At 46.8% G+C, this 21,130-nt stretch overlaps 1 protein-coding gene across 4 annotated transcripts in view; it reads right to left on the bottom strand.

Moving 5' to 3' along the window:
• LOC138447799 (coiled-coil domain-containing protein 159-like) overlaps positions 1 to 21,130 on the bottom strand; it is a 1,059,213-nt gene that overhangs the window by 751,719 nt on the left and 286,364 nt on the right. For all 4 annotated transcript variants that reach the window (XM_069604155.1, XM_069604157.1, XM_069604156.1 and 1 more), the window contains one exon: positions 8,246 to 8,335. In XM_069604155.1, coding sequence (XP_069460256.1) covers positions 8,246 to 8,335 — 90 coding nt within the window. The remainder of the gene's footprint in view (positions 1 to 8,245; positions 8,336 to 21,130) is intronic.

Raw genomic sequence — 21,130 nt, 5'->3', positions numbered from 1 at the left:
GAAGCGTGTACCCCAGCTTGGGCGTGGCTTATATAGCCTGTAGGTATCCCAGGTGCCCACAGGCCTGACCACACCTAAAATGCTAGACCGCATGGCTCAGTTCTGGAACTGAGCCATGTGGGGGCATCCATGTTATGTAAATGATATTCTATGTTCCAGTTCTCTGATTTCCCATATGAGCATGGTGCCAAAGGCACCAGGACTGACTCCAAGAGAGTCTTGGGGGACATGATGGGGCCCTTGAGGCCATGATGGAAGAACGTGGTGCAGCCCAGATGGCCTGTCTGCCAAGGCCAGGGGCAGGGGTCATGACAGCACTCCCCCCCAAGGCCACTCTCAGGGTGGTTCTCGCGTCTGGTCCTGGTTTGGTGGAGTAATCACGATGGAAACGCTGTATCAAATGTGGTGCATGGATGTAGTCACAGGGTTCCCATGTTCTGTTTTGCAGGCCATACCCCTTCCAGTCCACTAGATAGTATAGTTTTGCTCTGACATACTTTGAGTCCAGGATGTTCTTAACCTCAAACTCGGGTTTTCCATTGACCATTACTGGTTCGGGTGGTATGGTTACTCGGGTTCCAGATTGAACTGGTTTCAAGAGGGACACATGGAACATAGGATGAATATGCATGTTGACAGGCAAGGCCAGTTTAACTGCAGCTGGGTTTATAATAGATTTGATGGCGAAAGGTCCTAAATATTGTGGGTGAAAAGTCTGGGTTCCTTTTATAGCCACATGTTTTGATGTTAACCAAACTTCGTCTCCCACCTGGTAGTTGGGAGCCCTTTCACGACGCTGGTCTGCGTATTTCTTTTGGCAGTCTTTGGCTTGACGTAAATGTTCAACGGCTCTTGTGAAGGCCTGAGAAATTATGGTGTGCAAGGTTTTAATGGCGGGCATTTCCAGAGTCGTGGGGACGTCCAGTTCAGAGGTGAGGGGCTGTCAGCCGTTTAGTGTGTAAAATGGGGTCTGTCCCGTACTGCTGTGCAGGGAATTATTATAAGCATACTCGGCTATCCACAGCAAGTCTTTCCAATTCCCCTCCACTTGATGTAACATACAGCGCAGGTACTGTTTGAGCATTTGGTTTGTTTTCTCTGTTTGGCCATCTGTTTGGGGGTGGTGGCTAGTGGATAGTCTGATGTCGATTTGAGACATTGAACAGCATTTTCTCCAGAAGTTGGATACGAATTGGGTACCTCGATTAGATAAGCACTGAGGGGAACCCATGAAGTCGTACGATGTGTTCGCGGAATACCTTTACCAGGCTAGATGCATTTGGGAGACCTTTAAATGGCAGGAAGTGGGCCATTTGAGAAAACAAGTCTACGACCACTAGAATGGTATTGTATCCTTGACTGGACGGTAGGTCGGTGATAAAGTCAAGAGATAATGTATGCCAGGGCGCCAGCGGAATTTCCAGTGGTCTGAGGAGTCCAGCTGGTTTCTGCTTAGATTACTTATTTTGTGCACATACGCTGCAAGAGATGATGAATTGAATGATGTCCTTACGGCACGTGGGCCACCAGTAGCTTCGCTTCACTTTGGCTAGAGTCTTAGCAATTCCAGGGTGGCCCTCAATTAGGGAGTCATGATACCCTGAGATGACCTGTTCCTTAAGCTCTTTCTTGGGCAAGAATAGAGGGTTCCTGAAATATGGTAGTTGATCCTTGACTACATAGTGTTCTCCCCGTGAATCCCATTCTTGTGACAACTCAGGAGTCATCACGTGTCGGATCTCTTGCAGTAGTTCGTCCTGAGTCATCGTGGTGGTAATGCCCAGGAGCTTGTCACTCGGGAGGATGGCCACGGGATCGGGTGTCGTGTATACCAGTTCATCAGTACCCATGCAGGAAAGGGCATTGTCTTTTCTGTTTTTGACATGATCACATAATCATACTCCGCAAAGAAACGGGCCCAGCGTAGCTGTCGAGAGGATTGAGCCTTTGCTGTTTTTAGATATTGTAGATTGCGATGGTCAGTTATCACGGTGATAGTGTGCCTGGCACCTAGAAGATAGTGTCGTCAGGCCATAGAGGCTGATTTGATGGCTAGGAGCTCCTTGTCCGTGATAGCGTAATTGAGTTCAGGTGGTGAAAAGGTGAAAACGTACGTGACCAGAAGGCTACATGATGTAGCTGGCCGGTTTGTTGGTCCCTTTGCGAGAGGACAGCACCCAGCGCCACGCTGGAGGCGTCTGTTTCCACCACATACGGAAGATGCGGGCGAGGGTGTTGTAAGATCGGGGCAGAAGTGAACCTCACCTTGAGTTCTTGGAAGGCCTTTTCTGCCTCTTCCGTCCACTGGAACTTCTTGTTGCACTTTCTCAAAAATGATGTGATCTGATACACTATTTGAGAAAATCCTGGAATAAATCGGCGGTAAAAGTTTGCAAAGTCCAATATGCTCTGGATCCCTTTGAATGAACTTGGGGCTAGCCAGTTTAGAATGGCGTCAACCTTGTGCACATCCATTCAGATTCCCTTTGGGGTGAGGATGAAGCCGAGGAACTCTACCTCGGTGACGTGAAATGAACATTTTTCGAGTTTAGCATAGAGATGATGTTGGCGGAGCTTCTTAAGGACGGAACGAACATGCTTGACATGGTCCTGTTTTGAGGCCCGAGTATACTAGGATATCGTCTATATAGACCAGGGCACAGACGTCAATCAGCTCTCTCAAGACATCGTTCATGAAATACTGAAATGCCGCTGGGGCGTTGCAAAGGCCAAATAGCATTACCTGGTATTCATGTAGGCCGTATTTGGTACGAAACGCGGTCTACCATTCATCCCCCTTTTTAATTCGAACAAGATGGTATGCTCCTCTAAGGTCCAATTTCCTGTAGATTTGGGCATCTTTGACTTGGTCTAATAGTTCCGGAATAAGCAGCAGGGGGTAACGATTTTTAATGGTGATTTGGTTCAGTGCGCGATAGTCGGTGCAAGTCCTCAAATCTCCTTCCTTCTTCGGCACGAAAAAATAGAGGAGATGCTGCTGGCGACTTCGAGGGGCGGATAAAACCATTAGCCAGGTATTGATCTAAGTAGGACTTCAAATGTTGATTCTCTGGTTCTGTAAGCGCATATATTCGACCACAAGGAATTTGTGCACCAGGTACCAGATCGATCTGGCAATTATAGTGTCTGTGTGGTGGCAAGGTGTTAGCTTGTTCCTTTTGAAACACATCTTGAAAGTCCTGGCATTCACTTGGTAGGGTACCAATCACACCCAGGGTTATTGCTGCTGTTCCATGGACAGAAGGGCTTGTATTCGTTGCCTTCCTTCCTTGGAAATAGCAAGAGCGAGTACAGCCTTTGGAAAAGACCAATTCCCTTGCACGCCAATCAATATGCGGATTGTGTGCGACCATCTACAGTATCCCTAGGATCGACCGGAACTGAGGCGCCTTGATGAGATTGAAAGCAACAGATTCCCGGTGGCCATCCTGACACAGAAGGGTTAGAACTGTTGTGAATTTGGATACTGGACCGGAAGCAATTTCTGTACGATCAACGGTGGTCACTGTCTCAGTGGTCGACTTAGGGCACAGAGAGAGCCCCATCTTTGCTGCAAGATCCTGGTCCATAACATTCCCAACTGCTCCGCTGTCGATGTATGCTTCTACAGAGTGCATCCTAGACGGCTGCTGGTGGTTGATTAGGATCACGGGCAACGCAAAATGGGAGGTCTGTAGTTGACTTTCATCGCTCGACAAATGGACCCCTACATTTGCTGGGCTTGGTAGTTTTCCGACTCTTAATTCGTGTTTTCCTTATCCGTGGCTCCTACGGTTCTCCTTGGGGGCTTTACTGGACACTCTTAGAGGAAATTACCTGCTTTTCCGCAGGATAGGCATAGCTGCTGTTCCCTTCTCTTGTCTCTTTCAGCTTTGGTTAAGGGGGGTCTTACCCCTCCCAGTTGCATTGGTTCCACCGAAATGTCTGGCACCCGTGGGGCATTGTCCTTTGACCGCACGAACATAGGGAGAGTGTCTGGTCTGCTCGGATCTGCCCTTCGGTCTTGCAACCTGTGATCAAGTTGAACCACAAGGTTGATAAACTCAGCACAGTCTTTTGGTGGATCCACCACTTGGGCAAGAACATCCTTTAGCTCTCCTCGTAGGCCCTGGTGAAATAGCGTGGTTCTCTTCTGCTCCGGCCACCCTGCTTCAACCACGAGCCTATTGAAGGTTGCTATATATGTTAATAAGTCTTGGTTTACTTGACGGAGGGACAAGAGTTCGTTGTCTAGAGCCTGTCCATGAATACGACGGATGAAGAGCTTTTCCATCTCCTGCTGTAAGCCCCCGAAGTCACGTAGCAGTGGGTCATCCTGACTAACGAAAGGTACAGACCAGTCTGCAGCACTGCCACTCAAATAAAACAACACAAAGGCAACCCGCGACTGATCATTAGGAAAGGCCCCAGGTCTGCAAAGAAAATGGAGGCGACACTGTTTCATGAACGTTGCATACTTCCTAGGGTCCCCCGAGAAACGCTCCGGTGGGGCTAAAGGAACTGCTCCTGGGAGAGTTATCTGTACCAGATTGATTGACAGTTCTGAAACGTTCCCAGGCAACGGGGCTTGTCCGGCCTGTGAATGAAGGAGCTGTCTACTTAAATCGTCAGTGCGTTCCTTAGCCACTATCAATTCGCTCCGCAAGGCGTTGGTCTCCTGCCTGGCTGAATGCACCTCAGCGCGTAACTGCCCCAGCATCTGAGCTAACTGGTCGGTTTCCGAGATTTCCATGACGCCCAGGTGGATTATGGTTTGTGAGGCTTCGCGTTCTGTAACGCTCACCTGGCATCCACGGGGACGCCACCCAATCTGGCTGGACTGCTTCCGTCCTTGGACCCACTCCCTTGGACTCTTGTTCGGCTGAGGACCAGATCTGAAAACACAGTAGTTTGGGTTTAGCTTTATTGTCTCTTCTAGCCCAGAGCCCACCTCCCTCGAGGACCCAACGACCCCTTAGTGCTCTCCTCACCTTGCTTTTTGGTATGGTGCGCTCTCCGTCCCTGCGAATCTCCGTCAACACTTTAAAGAGCGGTGTTTAAAGTGTTGCACGAGCCGCCTTCTAGCACTTCTGCATGTTAAGCGGCCTTTTCTTTCTTCTTGCAGGTTGTTAAATGGCCCGGAATGGACGTGGACCAAGAGCAAGTCAAATTCAGGTAAGCGTGCGTCTTTTGGTTGTTTTTCAATGTTGAAGGGTAAACGCTTACTAAGGCTGCTTCTCCGTTCTCTTTCTTCCCAGGTTGCGGCTTCCAAGATAGAGCGAGCATTCGCCAAGATGCTGGACGTTTGGGATTCTGAAGCAGAGAACAGAAGCAGGGCTCACTCGTAGGTAAGCGAATATTAACAGTGTTCTAGTTCTTGCCGGTAATCATGCCCGGAATGCAGATGGAGGTTCAGACAGAACGTGGTGAGCATCACGCTGCGACCAGCAGAGTAATGCGAAGCGTGCACCCCAGCTTGGGCGTGGCTTATATAGCCTGCAGGTATCCCAGGTGCCCCCAGGCCTGACCACACCTAAAATGCTAGACCGCCTGTCTCAGTTCTGGAACTGAGCTATGTGGGGGCATCCAGGTTGTGTAAATGTTCTTGTAAGTTCCAGTTCTCTTGACTTCCCATATGAGCATGACGCCAAAGGCACCAGGGCTGACTCCAAGAGAGTCTTGGGAGACATGATGGGGCCCTTGAGGCCATGATGGAAGACCGTGGTGCAGCCCAGATGGCCTGTCTGCCAAGGCCAGGGGCAGGGGTCATGACACAACTGTAGCTGCTTGTACAACAAGGAAGTCTCTATGGACTCAGATGTTTTGAAAGAAATTCAGGGTCCATTGAAGAAGGTCTATATTTGTTTGAAACATAAAATGCTAGACCGATTGTCTCAGTTCTGGAACTGAGCTATGTGGGGGCATCCATGTTGTGTAAATGTTCTTGTAAGTTCCAGTTCTCTGACTTCCCATATGAGCCTGACGCCAAAGGCGCCAGGACTGACTCCAAGAGAGTCTTGGGGGACATGATGGGGCCCTTGAGGCCATGATGGAAGACCGTGGTGCAGTCCAGATGGCCTGTATGCCAAGGCCAGGGGCAGGGGGTCATGACACAGCTGTAGCTGCTTGTACAACAAGGAAGGCTCTATGGACTCAGATGTTTTGAAAGAAATGCAGGGTCCATTGAAGGTCTATATTTATTTGAAACATTTTTGTGGACTGCAGGAGTGCTGTCTGGTTTTACCTAGTTTTTCTTTGTTATCGATAGCAGTATGAAAAGGGAGGACTGGGTCCTTCAGCGGCCCCTTATCCAAAATATCTGCAAGATCATCCTTTTCGTACAGCCGAAGTACCCCAGCCAAGATAATCTATAACCTTTGCCATTATTGATCTATATGAAGAGCCAGCATGCCCTGAGCTATCTGGGGTACCAAATTCAACTTCTGGAGAAGTATCCAGACCACTGGCATCCTTTAAGGTGTCCACCAGATCTCTCATTCTGGATTCTTGGGAAATCAATTCCTCTGGAACACCAGGAGTACCATACTGCAGTCCAAACCCATAACTTGAACTTTACTCCTTCAGATCCTCCAGATCTTCCTCATAAATAAAGGTCATGGATTTTAAAAAGTCTCTTTTTTTCAGAGGCTTGTAAACGTTTGACTTTTCCGAAAAGGATGTTGATGGCTTCAACACAGTCGATTTTGGCGTCGAAGAACTCGACTTTGATTCTCTCGACGAAGTCGATTGGATTGGAGGAGACGTTTCCATTCGAGGCGTTGAAGCCATGAAAGGCGCACAATGTGCCTTTGAGGATTTGGAATCCTTCTATGCCTTTGAATCTCTCGAAGCTCTTGAGTCTTTTGAGACCTTCGATGACCTGCTGTCTAGGTTCTTGGGCGCACCGTCCACATTCTTTCCTGACTCCCTGTTGGCCGATAGCGCAATTGGGTCGTGAGTCTGTTTCGACTTCATAGAAGGGGCTGATACCGCCGCCTTCTCAACATTTTTTAACATTTTCAGACGTAATTCTTCCAATTCTGCTGCTCTAGCCCTCTTTTTTGGAAAGCTTACCCGTTTCCTATCGGGGCGAGGATTCTGACGAGGACGACCTGGAGCAATGATGCGTCTTTTCAGATCTCGAAGAAGAATGTCGAGATCTTGAATGTTTTGCGCATTTACCGTGCTTCTTGGCCCAGTGCGGAGTCCTCTCCTCAAATGTTTATCTTCAGACAATCTTTTTTTGGGGTTCACTGAAGATGATTTCGGGGAGGGTTTGCTCAAAGCAAGTTTTCCTGTCCTCTCCTTTATCGCTTTTAAAGTCAGACTGGCACGATCCAAAATCTTTGACGATGTGGCCCTCCCCCAGGTTCCAGAGCCATACCCAATGCGGATCGGTTATGGACATGTTTGCTGAACACTCAGCATATCTCTTGAAACCCGTTTTTGTGGTATGAGTTGAATTTATTTTCGAACTACGCCGTTTCTTTGAACACGCCAAAGGCGAACAACCGTGCGCAGAAAGACGGAACTGAAGCAACGTGCAGAGTGCATGCCTTTTATACAAGTGTACAACATCACACTTGAGGAGGACGGATGCCCTCGAAGGATACAACGTCAACGACACACATCGCCCTCTCCTGGGGAAAAAAGTTTCTGAGCTGCAGGCAGGATATCGAGGAATACGTGGGAGGACACAATCCATTTGAAATAGGGAAATATTCCCAACAAAATAACTAGTAAGTAAAAATACTCACAACACAAAATAGGAAAGAACAGACAAATAGAAGCCTGTCCCTCTGCTTCCACCCACACAGCTCCATATATTTGTCAGGATCAGTAGCACTAGACGTGGAGAGCCACAGGAAGGATCTCTAAAATGATTACTGCCTGACCTGAAATGGAACTTCAAGGTGAAAGGTTATCTTTTAATTTGCATGAATTACTAGATGTATGGTTCACAAAAATATAAAATGTTAGAGTTAAAATATATTTTGACTTTGCTAATAAAAATGCCCCATTCGAAATGGGAATTCCTTTTTTACTACAAAATTTCACCTCGAGTCCTGTTTGCATGGCACCTCACAGCAAACAAACACACAGGTGGCACACACATGTAAGTGCAAATGCACATAGATAGGCATTACACACACACACCACACATGGCCGCACCCACTCGCATATGGACAAACAGATACACACACAAATCAGCTCACATGCATAAAAGACACGCCTGGATATTTACCTGCCCAGAACAAGTTACGGCCGGAGGCTGACATGAGGGGGCACTCCGACACTGCTTGCCCATGTCCCGAGACCTGCGATGACATTTCTCCTGTGAAAGAACCAATGGTACAACATTAATGTTTTGCCTGGCCCAAGCACTATGCAATGACTTGTGACCATGACCATAACAGTGACTGATCCACCAAGCTGAAAGCCCACTTTAGAAATCAACAAACACACTACTGGGAACGACTATGAATGCATCTGTCAGTGGACACAAATTCCAACTTTGGAGATGGGGTAGGATTTCAAAACAGGCTCCTCCCACCTAATGATTTCGGATCCTCCTTTTTCTTGAGGAGACTGTTCGGCATGCCGTGGTTGCAGCTCTGGGGCTGCGTAACATAAGAAATACAACAAAAATTGAGTAAAGAAAATCAATTTAATACTCTCCACACCTGCCAAACACCTCGTGTTGAGATAGCTGTAGTGGTTATGTTAACCTTTTCTGATTAATTACCACTTTCCTTCTCCACATGGATCCAGAGGAACATGGGCCGAGTTGTGCTGCACCGTTTTCAACAGAACCTCTCATTGCAATTCATAGGCTAATTGGATCTTGTCTAGGAGTGGACACTTGTTAATGCAGCTGGTTGCATCTTGGGCAGTAGAGTTATTACAGGGTGAGGGTGTGTGGATATGTTGTGGAGGGAATGTGTAAAGGGCTGGTTTTGTGTACTGTTTTTTTCTGGGATGGATTCTTTCTTTCCCTTTTCGGCTGTGCATGTCAAAGGGGGGTGGTTCTGCTCTTTCAACTACTACTGCGTTTTGGAAAGGTCTTCTGCCAGTGCTAAGGCAACACTACATCTTCTCACTTGGGCTTCATATTCTCCCTTCATGATCGTGCTGTATACCAGAGACAAAAGAATGAGGAACAAAACCCAAACCAGCACTCCCTCAGGAAAGATTTGTCAATTCCAAATTGCTTCTTCTGTTATAATGTTATAATGTAAAGCGCTTTGGATGAAAGCGCTATATAAACATAATAAATACAAATACAAATCACGCAGTCCTTTCAAGGCTGACCGCATAAATAAATCACCCTGCCCGATTCATCCCACACAATTTATGCTCTTTTCATATAGCAATTTTTCAGCCAAGCCCTCGCTGAAACAATAGTCCTAAAACAGTTTTGAAAGCAAGCATATTGGTTTCTTTTGATTTAAAACAAGGGAGCACCAGATTACGGTTATGGAGAGCCAGGTTAGGGATGCTACTTTGTATGAGGCACACAAAATATTCATAAAGAATTTGAAGTTCCTAAATACCCAAAAGGTTATCCAAGACTGACTGCCTTCTGTAAAATACAAAACAACAGTAAGCATACTGTCGCACACTGTGGCACCTGCATGCAAAGCTCATCTGCGTACTAGACAGTCACTAAAAAATAAATCAAGCATTGTTTCATGCATTTGTGTTTGTCTTATGTAATATACTACTTCAAACTTAAAACTGTACACAAAGAGTAACAGTGAGCAGAACAACCCTGTTTTCAGGGGCTTTTCAACAGTAGGGAGGTGGAATGTGGTGAACTAGCTGGTGAAGAGTGTTGTAAAGAGCATTCTCTTTATATTCATTTACATGCAGGCTAATTCTACACTTCCCCTTAGTCACTGTTGCTTTCTTATTTGGAACATGATTCCTTGGTAATGGAAATGTTCTGGTTGGAGCCTGATTAACGGATAGAGAGAAAGCCTGGAGGGAAACTGCAGTCATTGCTTTAAGCTTGAAACCACAATAAAGAATTTGAACTTACCTGCGTTGTGTTGTCCACCTTCATAATAAAGAGGACGAGCAAACATGAAAAGGGGGACAAGACAGACTAACAATGCCATCATGTTGTAAAATAAATGAGGAGAGTGCTTATTAGTACCAGAGGGAATGAAAGAGGTGGTGGTCCTGTTAGGTCATGAAGGTGACATGGCTGTGTCCAGAACCAAGTCCATAATCGGAACTGATTTTTGGTGGCCAGCGATGGATGATTTTATTGAACAAGTGAGGGATTGTGAGCCTTGTCAGAATAGTGACAAAGTGTTAAAAATCAGGGGGACGCCAATGGAGACTCCTGAGGCACCCAAGATGGCATGGGGATCTGTGGCTGTGGATATACTAGGTCTAATACATTTTTCTGGAGAGAGGGACACGTATGTAATTGCTGCTATAGAGCTGTTGTCTAAGTGGCCCGAGGTAGAAATTCTTTATGAAATCACTTCAACCAATGTAATACCATTTTTGGAAGGAATATTCTGGCGGGAAGGTTTGCACTCTGTAATTGTCAGTGACAATGGTCCGAAATTTACATCTAGAGCGTTTCAGGAGTGTGTGGTGAGTAAGGGTATTGGGCAGAAAAGAACTGCTCTCCATCACCCTCTTTATGTTCATTTACATGCAGGCTAATCCTTCCCATCCCCTTTGTCACTGTTGCATTCTTAATTGGAACATGTTTCCTTGGTAATGGTATTGTTATGGTTGGAAGTTTGGAGGCCGAATAGCAGATAGAGAGAAAGCCTAGAGAGAAACTGCAGTAATTTCTTTAAACTTGAAATCGCAATAAAGAATTTGGAATTACCTGCATTGTGTTGTCCACTTTCTAATAAAGAGGAAGTGTAAACATGAAAAGGGGGACAAGACAGACTTGCAATGCCATCACGTTGTTAAATAAATGTACTGCAGATCTTTGTTATTGATCTTTTTTATTTTTTGTTGTGTTTTAGTTTATTCCACTTTTCACAAATTACATTCAAAACATTGCAAGTAAAATTAGAAACGTTCATTATCCTAAAACCCCAATTAAAACATGGCCTCACATGTTTTAGTTGGGGTTACAGGATAATTGGCACCATCCTGCTTCCCCATCACAATAAAACTTCCATAATTTTTTTCCCCTCTAAAACAGACTACAAAACACAATTCAAGCATGGTCATTTCCGCTCAAAAATCTATCCAACTGCTCCTCCTCGGGTCGATGGCTGGAATGGCTACACCGGCCTCCATTCTGAAGGCCCCCACTACTTCACATTGGCATAACAAAAATCTGGCTAACTCCAGCACACCATGCTCACATAATCGACATTAACTCTCTGATCTTTGGATCATATGCCAGGCTCCATCAGTTTCCTTTGTTCTTACCACGTTACACTTGATCTTCATGTAGTCTCAGATTAGATAGTTTCCCAGAAATTCCTGTATGTATGTTGCAAGGTGGCTCCTTTGTTGGACATAGTGCACAAACTCTGGGGCACTGTTCTTTGTTCCCAGGTTCACCAGTGCCTGCTCCGCACCTTGCGCAATGATGATAGCTTTCAGCACTGATTTATAGTGCCGCAGCGGTTCGCCCCCCAAAACATTACCTGGGGCCATCCTTAGCCATGTTCCTGCTACTTCACATATTCTAGCCAGATTGCTACCTAGCATATATTTGGTGGACTAAGTTTCTGGAAGATCGGAATGGGCCGGAGATCGTGCTGAAAGGGTATAGTATTAGAGAAGTCCAGCCCATTTGGCCGTTTGCAGTCTCTAGTGAGGAACTCTTAATTAACATCAGTAAATGGAAATCCTCTAGGGCTCCGGGGCCTAATGGGCTAACTAACATGATCATGAAGGGCAACCCTAAATTTTGGGCAAGTCTAATGAAGATCTTAATTGAAAAAGTACTAAGAGACGGTAGAATCCCTGCAACATGGCAAACCGCCATATTAGTCCCTGTGTATAAAAAGGGGAACAAAACAGACCCGGGTAGCTATCCTTGCTTGACTGCACTGGGACAATGTTTGCTTCCTTATTACTAAAAGAACTTCAAGCATGGGCAGACAGGGCCGGGATTCTTGACTGCTTCCAGAGTGGCTTTAGAACTGAATATTCTACATCCCACAACTTGATAATAATCAAATAATTATGCCTGTTTATCTGCTTTATTCTATCTCAGTCTCACTATTTTATTAAGCTATATATATTATTTATCTGGTTAATGATATTCTTTTAAAGGTTTTATGTACATGATCACTACATTGTATGAAAGTCAAATTAAGTACATTTTTTTATTGTATTTTGCTTATGTGTAAAGTTTTATATACAACTGTATCACATTAAAACAAAATAAATAAATATATTTGGCTTGCGGTATATAAGCCTCCCGGATAAAATGTAATAGTGTACCCACTTTTGCATTAACCATTTTTCAATAGAAAGTAAGGCATCCCCCAAGGTCATCTTCTGGACAACAGACAGGAGATTGAATTGTAACAGAATCATTTCAAAAGCAGTACGGGTTGTGTAGTAATATTCATAGTGCTTTGAAGTATAGTGCTTCGAAATATAGTGCCTCACTGAATGTGATAGCATTTTATTGCCAGCAATAATGTGGCACACACATATAGTCATTTTATGTTGCCAACAGAGCAGATGAATATATGGCTGGAGGCATCCAAGGTATGGAATTCATATTGCAGCAAAAAAAAAAAAACAATATAGAGTGTAAATGTGCATCAATTTTTTTTCCTTTTCTTTTCCTTGAAATGCCTCATTCACAGGAGACTACATTAGCTATCTAATTGACTGACTTAATTAACAAATACTAATCACTAGGGCTAACTCATTAACCCATTAACATTATAATGTAATCTCTATGTAAAAAATGAGGTGGAAGTACAAATTTGCTTTTAAACGTGCATTTTCTCTCTTATTTTCTCTGGCTGTGCTGAATGCGAAAGACAGGAAGGCAGCCGGAAATCAAAAAGAAACAGTTTTTATAATATGAAGCTCCCATTGTTTGTGACTCAGGGGTGTCAACCTAGTACAATTTCTGCTAATATGATCGGAGGGAAGTATATCTGCAGATATGCTGCGTAAGCAGCAGAGTTCTGCTGCGGGAAAGTTTGACAAAAAAGTTCAGATCGCTTTTGCTGAGCTGCCGAGACGGAGGATCTGAGACTGGGCTGTGAGACAGGCGTGCCCAGTCTCACTTAGCACTGGCTTGAGAATTCCATGTTCTCGCTGTGAACTTCAAACCCTCAAGATTACAAAGGCAAGAGGGCGCTAGAGCGCAACCAAGAGGGCCGCTCTTGCGTGAGCTCCAGCAGCGCACCAAAATAAAATCCTGAAAAACAACAGATCCGGGGGCCATCCAACCCCACCACCAGTAGTGGTCGACCCGAGGCAGAACGCACCAGCAGCTGCCCCCCCGACGGCGAAGGGAGCGACCAAGACTACACTTCAGGCTCGAGGCCTGGGAGCGGCCTCAGCAGACACGGTGCCGCGGAGAGACAAGCCGGCGCGGCCCTGTGACCGAGGGAAAAATCCCTCGAGGTTGCAGCGACAATACCCGCAGCCTCCCGAGCACCCCCCGAGGAGACCCACATTAGCCGCACAGCAGCCCGAGACGACCGTGCGCGGTGAGGAGCGCGTCTGAAGAGCAGGTCTGGCGGCGATCGACCCCCACTTCAGCCCACGGGAAGGAGGCAATGCGGAGCGGACCCCACCAGTGGAGCCCCCGCTCCCTGACATCACCCGACGGCCGGGAGGCCCCACCCTTCACCAGCACAGCATTGCGTGGACGCAATCTGAAGGCGGCAGCAGCACACCAGATGAGCCCCTCCTACCCCCGGCCCGACAGCGGTGTATGGGAAAGGGAACTAAGAAAAGCACAAAGCATAACAACAGGGCGGGGGCCACCGCGGGACGTCTCCCCCACTTCCAGCCACACAGCTCCCACGGCGGGAATCGGACACTACAAGCACACTAGGGCCCAGCCGAACTCCTACAGCCGCACCAGCCGGGAAGGCTCCAAAATCACACCCAGGATAAACGGGTCCCCACGAGAGCGGGGCACAGTGGGACTGCAATCAATAAACCCCCCAGAGTCCCGATAATCGGGCGAAAGCCAGCAAAGCAGTGGGTGATACCCCCCCACTCAAAGTGACACCACAGGACACAGGAACCCCTGTAAGAGCCACAAATCCCAAACAGTGCCAATAACCCCCCACAAGGGAAGCAATTAAGGGGCGAAAAACCACAGTTGATCCGGATACCCGGCACAAAGACACCGCCAGGATGGGAAAATCAGATAAATCCCAGAGGAAGCTGACGTTTGAGACAGGGACCATTGTCAAAACCCCGAAAGCAAATGAGAGACAGGAGAGTCCAGGAGGGTCCATGCACTCAGATGACGACCCCGCTCAATCCACCGACAGAGAAATTCTGCTTGAACTAAAAGCGGGGATTGGCAACAGTGACAGCAAACTCGACTTGCTGTCCACCAAAGTAGACCAGCTACAGCATCGCTTAGAAAAACATGGGGACAGACTAGGCGCTGCCGAACAACGAATCTCCGATGTCGAAGACAACATATCTTCCATGTCCACCAAGGTTTCAACACTTGAAACACAAATGAAAGTCGTCATGGCCAAAAACGAAGACCTCGAAGGGTGATCACGCCAAAACAACATTAGGATCCTTGGGGTGAAGGAGCAGCAAAACACGAGGAAAATGGAGGACTTTGTGGAATCCCTATGTAAAGACCTATTTGGAAGCCCCGCACTGTCCAATATGTTCGTGGTAGAAAGGGCCCACAGTGTCCCAACTAACCGACCCATTCCCGGGGCCGCTCCTCGCCCAATAATAGCAAAACTACTCAACTTAAAAGACAGGGACATGCTCCTCCGCTTAGCAAGAGAGAAAGGGAAACTACAACACGACAGAGATGACATCAATGATTTCCTGATTTCTCCCCCTCAGTCCAGGCGATACGCAGAACATTCACCGGAGTAAAGCGCCGGTTGCAGGACAACAATCTGCTATACTCCATGCTCTACCCAGCCAAACTACGAATTCAACACAATGGCAAATCACAATTTTTCAACACACCCGAAGAGGCAAATTCGTTCCTCGATAAGCTGGGGTGCAAACAACATGTCGGCAACCCAAGACCACAGAGGAGAGACCGAGTGGACAGAGACCCGCCATGATACCCACTTACACCCATCAGCAGGCCACGCTACACTATCCAAACTAATCCCCCGGATCCCACATCCACATTAGACCACAGTGTGCGCTGGACCTTGCAAGTTCCCTAGCGCCCCAAGCGCAGCTTTGTTATGTTTTGGGACTTTGGGTGGGAAATATGACGGGTGAGTTGGGGGTTGCCCGTGCTCGGGAGGGAAACGGTTTAATGTTATGGAAGAGTGCTTATCTGGGGTCCGCACCTCCCCCCCCCCACGCCACCGCTCAAGTTAGCTACCTGGAACATCAAAGGGGGCAATAACCCAACGAAAACAAGAAAGATAACGCAATACCTCCGGAGACACGAAGTGGATATTGCTCTGATTCAAGAAACGCACTACCCCCCAGAACAGAGAATCGCTGGGCCCGAGACTGGGGCTGTCATAGATACTTCGTATCATACTCCACATACGCCAGAGGAGTGGCAATCCTGATACATAAATCCCTGAAATTTAAACTACTCGCCGTCAAAAATGACAAAGAGGGGAGGTCACTCCTGGTACATGGGATCCTGGAAAATGCAGAATTCATCATCAAACTCCTACGAACTGAACACGGACGGATACACCAACTTTGGGTAATGACGCACCTGCGTAAAGCAGGACCCGCAACAATAATACGGGCAGGTGACATGAACACCGCACTAGACCCACAGCAGGACAGATCACACCCGATGACTACAACCCCCTCAAATGCAGCCCTTCAGGTTCTTGAGATCTGCAAAGCATACAACCTTGTAGATGTCTGGAGACGACAACACAGCAAAGCCAGAGATTACTCATTCCACTCATGGGTCCACAAAACCAGCTCCCGCCTGGACTACATACTGGTTTCCGCTCACAGCCAGGTTCAGTGGAAAACCAGCCAAATACTGCCTAGATCGCTACCAGACGACTCTGCGGTCACAGTGGAGTGCACCCCACTAGACCCATCGGAAGGGTGAAGACACTGGAGGTTCAAACCAGGATCCCTGCATGACCAGGTATTCGCTGACGAACTCCGCACAGAGATCATATCCTTCCTGGATATCAACCAAGGCTCTGTGTCATTGGCTGGAACCCTGTGGGAATCCCTGAAATGTTATGTCAGAGGGATCTGTTTGACCGAAGAACAAGGAATCCTGAAGCTCATCAGACGAGAACTGTCCTCGAGCGAGACCCGCCTGAAAGAGTTCGAACATCTACAAACCACCTCACCAGAGCCACAAGTGCTAGCCTCATTGAAAGAAGAGCTTGATAAGTTCAGAGCGGCAGCAGACCGCAAACTGAAATTTCTATCACATGCCACTGCATCTGTCAATACGGAGAAGGGCAAAAACCAGGCGCCCTCCTCGCGAGGCTGATAGCGGCGGATCAAAAACCCACACAGATCGAGCAGATCTGGAACCCCCAGGGCATCCTAGACAAAAGAAATAGCTGAAACTTTCCGCACCTTTTATCAAGAGTTGTACAAAACTAACTTCACCGCCACCCACGAGGAACTGGCACACTACCTAGCCAACATAGAACTATATTGGGTGGAAGCCATGCTGAGGGAACCCCTACACGCACCGATCTCCTCAGAGGAGATCATCCAAGCCATTAAAGACCTCCCAAACACTAAGGCGCATGGTCTCGATGGACTAATAGGCGAGTGCTACAAAGCGTTTGCACCCATCCTCGCCTGAGTTCTATTGCATGTCTTCGAGGAGGCATTAGAGACCGGCTCACTACCCCCGACCCTCCGAGAGGCAAACATGATACTATTGCACAAAGCCAACAAACCCCAAGAAAAGTGCGGCTCATACAGACCAATATCACTTATAAACCTGGACAATAAAATATTAGCTAAAATCCTGGCCTCCAGACTCATTCCCCTGATGCCCGCACTGGTACTTGCAGACCAAGCTGGATTTATACCGGGCCACAACACAACATTTGGGATCAGACGCATGTTCGGAGTCATGGGGGCTCTAGACCCCTCACGCCAAGCAGTGGCGGTCCTTCTGGACGCCGAGAAAGCTTTCGACTCCATCGAATGGCCTTTTCTCTTTGAAGTCCTCCAGAGAATGGGCTTGGGAAAGAGATTCCTCCAGCTAACTGCCCTCCTGTATAACCAACCCCGTTCACACATAATTTTGGGAAAAACTAGATCGACGGCAATAGAGCTCCAGCGGGGAACAAGACAGGGGGGCCCACTATCAGCCCTGCTTTTTGCTCTGGTGAGGGAACCCCTAAACGCACCGATCTCCTCAGAGGAGATCATCCAAGCCATTAAAGACCTCCCAAACACTAAGGCGCCTGGTCTCGATGGACTAATAGGCGAGTGCTACAAAGCGTTTGCACCCATCCTCGCCTGAGTTCTATTGCATGTCTTCGAGGAGGCACTAGAGACCGGCTCACTACCCCCGACCCTCCGAGAGGCAAACATGATACTATTGCACAAAGCCAACAAACCCCAAGAAGAGTGTGGCTCGTACAGACCAATATCACTTATAAACCTGGACAATAAAATATTAGCTAAAATCCTGGCCTCCAGACTCAATCCCCTGATGCCTGCGCTGGTACTTGTAGACCAAGCCGGATTTATACCGGGCCACAACACAACATTTGGGATCAGACGCATGTTCGGAGTCATGGAGGCTCTAGACCGCTCACGCCAAGCAGTGGCGGTCCTTCTGGACGCCGAGAAAGCTTTCGACTCCATCGAATGGCCTTTTCTCTTTGAAGTCCTCCAGAAAATGGGCTTGGGAAAGAGATTCCTCCAGCTAACTGCCCTCCTGTATAACCAACCCCGTTCAGACATCATTTTGGGAAAAACTAGATCGACGGCAATAGAGCTCCAGCGGGGAACAAGACAAAGGGGCCCACTATCAGCCCTGCTTTTTGCTCTGGTGAAGGAACCCCTTGCCTCAGACCTCCGAGCCAGACACATACAAAGGGGCCTGACCTTCGGCCCCCACAAACTAATAATCTCCCTATATGCAGATGACATCGCCCTTTACATACAAGACCCGACAATAAATTTGAATCCAGTAATACGGGATATAATAAAATTTGGTAACTTCTCCGGACTAAAGATTAACCATAGCAAATCCATTGTATTCCCACTCACCCCAAAGACCCAAGAATTACAGGATGACTTTGGTTTCAAATGGGAACACACGAACGTCTGCTATTTAGGTATTCAAATGGCCAGAGACCACCAAACTCTTTTCCAAGACAATTATGGCAAAGTATTCCAAGCACTACAAGGGAAAATAGAAAGATGGAAATCACTACCACTCACTCTATGGGGCCGGATGTCGATAGTAAAAATGGTAATACTTCCCAAACTCCTCTATCTCTTTGTTAACCTGCCCCTACTAGTACCTAAGAAGCATCACCAACACCTGAAGAGCATGATCTTGGAACTTCTCTGGGTGGGCTAACCAGCCGGAATCGCCTATAAGTCACTAATCCAGCCCGTTAAAAAAGGCGGAATGGCACTCCCGGATGTAGAACGTTACTACTGGGCAGCGCAAGCCCAATTCTTGGGCCACTGATACACTGCACACTTCGTCTGCCCCCATGTTCAGCTAGAGCGAGCCATCGTATCTCCTAACCTGCTCGGAGCAGTCATCTTTGGCCAGACACACACCCCATACAACACTCTAAACACGGTCCTCTCCACCTTAGCAATATGGAAAAGAATTGTGCAGAAATGTAAAATTCAGAACAGGTTCTCCCCCCTTCTCCTGATAAAATTCATCCCTGGTATTCCCCTGACCAATGAGAAAGTTTACCTGAACTGGGCCGACAAGCTAAACTTAAAAACCATGGGCGATCTCTTTATTGAAGGAAACTTCCTCACCCCCCAACAGGCCAAACACTGCGGAGCCTCCACCGCCCTAGACACGTTTATTTACTTCCGTCTTAGAGGCGCCCTGCAAACCAGATTACCCTTGTTCCCGCAACAGCCCGCAACATGGCAACTGCTACATGGAGACATCCAATCACAAAGGGAAGGCAGACTGGTTTCGATGCTATACAAATCGCTAATAATAGACACAGTCCCAAACCCGACAACACCTAAAGCGAGGTGGGAAAGGGCCCTCCAGAGCCCATTCCCAGATGAGGAATGGGAATACATTCTAGCACAAACCCAGAAGGTATCACTAAATACAAGATATAAACTAATACATCTAAAATGTATTCATCAAGCATACAACACCCCTGCGAAAATCCACCACTATCACCCCTCAAACCCCTCACTATGCAGTCGATGTGGTGCACAATTGGCGGACTTCCTCCACCTCGCATGGTCATGCCCATCAATTCAATAATTCTGGGAAATGATACTGGAAAAGACAACTGCAATGGTAGGCATGCCCATAGAACCTGACCCCAAGATCAGACTCCTGGGACTTACTAAACACTTCCGCATACTAACAGGCAAACTAGGAGGGCTACTACTACTGCTGGCATGCAGCAGGATCACAATGTCATGAGGAAAAGGACCTACACCAACTGTACAACAATGGCTGAAAGACATAGCATATTGCCAGGACACAGAATCAAACTACCTCAAGCTACTACCCCTGCATGCTTGACCACCGGACATTTGGGGCCCATACATCGCTTATCTGCTATCCACAGGAAGCATCGACTCCTCAAGAGCCACATCCCCAGAACATGAGCAAAACCACACGGACATACACCCTAATCTGGGCACAGCAACCAACTGTTAACCACTAATGACTTAACTCAAGGGCGTCCTGGGGGGTGCCGGGGATGAGGGTGGGAGGGGCGGGACATGAAGCACTAGTTACTTCCAAGTTTATGTTTATGATATATGTTTTGTTTGTTTATTGTACAAATACCAAAAATAAAGTTTTAAAAAAAAAAGATTACAAAGGCAACCCTGGGCTCATGCTTCGGAGGCGAGCAGAGTGAGGTTGTGTGTGGGAGAGGACTACAGATAATTGGTAAATATCCAAAGTGAATTGAGGTTACTGTGTACTGCTGTACGAACGACCTTCTAAAATATCAGGCAGGCAGAGTAGCCAAAGGGAATCCCCTGTGTTTAATTGCCATGTTATAATGTTGCAATGTGAATGTTGTTCTGTCGCTGTATATTTTTTCTCTTCTTTTTATTACAGACAATGCAGTAATACAAATGTACATATGGTAAGATGTTTACTTTGAAATGCAACTGTTATAATACAAATGATACATACGCAGATCGTGTAGAGTGTTTTTGTTTTTGTCTTTTCTTGGTGCATTTAGAATAATACCTTATGAAATGGGGAAGATTTTTAGGTAATAAATGTGTCATGTTTCCCATGCGGATGGAATAGATAGACTTAGCAGTGATAAATAGTTGTATGTGTGTGTTCACCGAGTGCATGATGTTTGGGTGAAATCTAATACAAAATATATATTACTGGGGGTCCATGAACCAGTAATGAGGCCTATTGAAGCATAGTTCACTGATGTATATAAGTCAGTGATGACACCACGGGTTATTGATAATACTCTATGTGTGAAATTGTGGTGTCTCTGTATATAGGTCCAAGGCTCTCTATAGATCACAAGAACATTATAAGAATAAGGAAGGTTTTGTGTATGTTGGGGCCATAAATAAAACAGAAAAATCATGCTCACCACTAAATTACCAACAATAGTGTATACTAATAAATTATCCCATAATGTAATAAGGTATGGTCACTGAAAGGAAATAAGGCCAAACCGAATCTAAATGCAAGGAGTAGTCATCACCAAATTACAATTTTTTATGGCGGTAAGAAAATACCACCAGACCCCAAATCTACACAAAATATCCTACAGTTGTCAGTCGTAACAAGCTCTTGACCAGCCCTCGTTCCAAC

This window comes from Ambystoma mexicanum, chromosome 3q, assembly GCF_040938575.1.
Source record: "Ambystoma mexicanum isolate Mex_15411 chromosome 3q, UKY_AmexF1_1, whole genome shotgun sequence".
Lineage (NCBI taxonomy): Eukaryota > Metazoa > Chordata > Amphibia > Caudata > Ambystomatidae > Ambystoma > Ambystoma mexicanum.
Note: the sequence above shows the minus strand (reverse complement) of the source record. Positions and strands in the feature narration are given on the sequence as shown.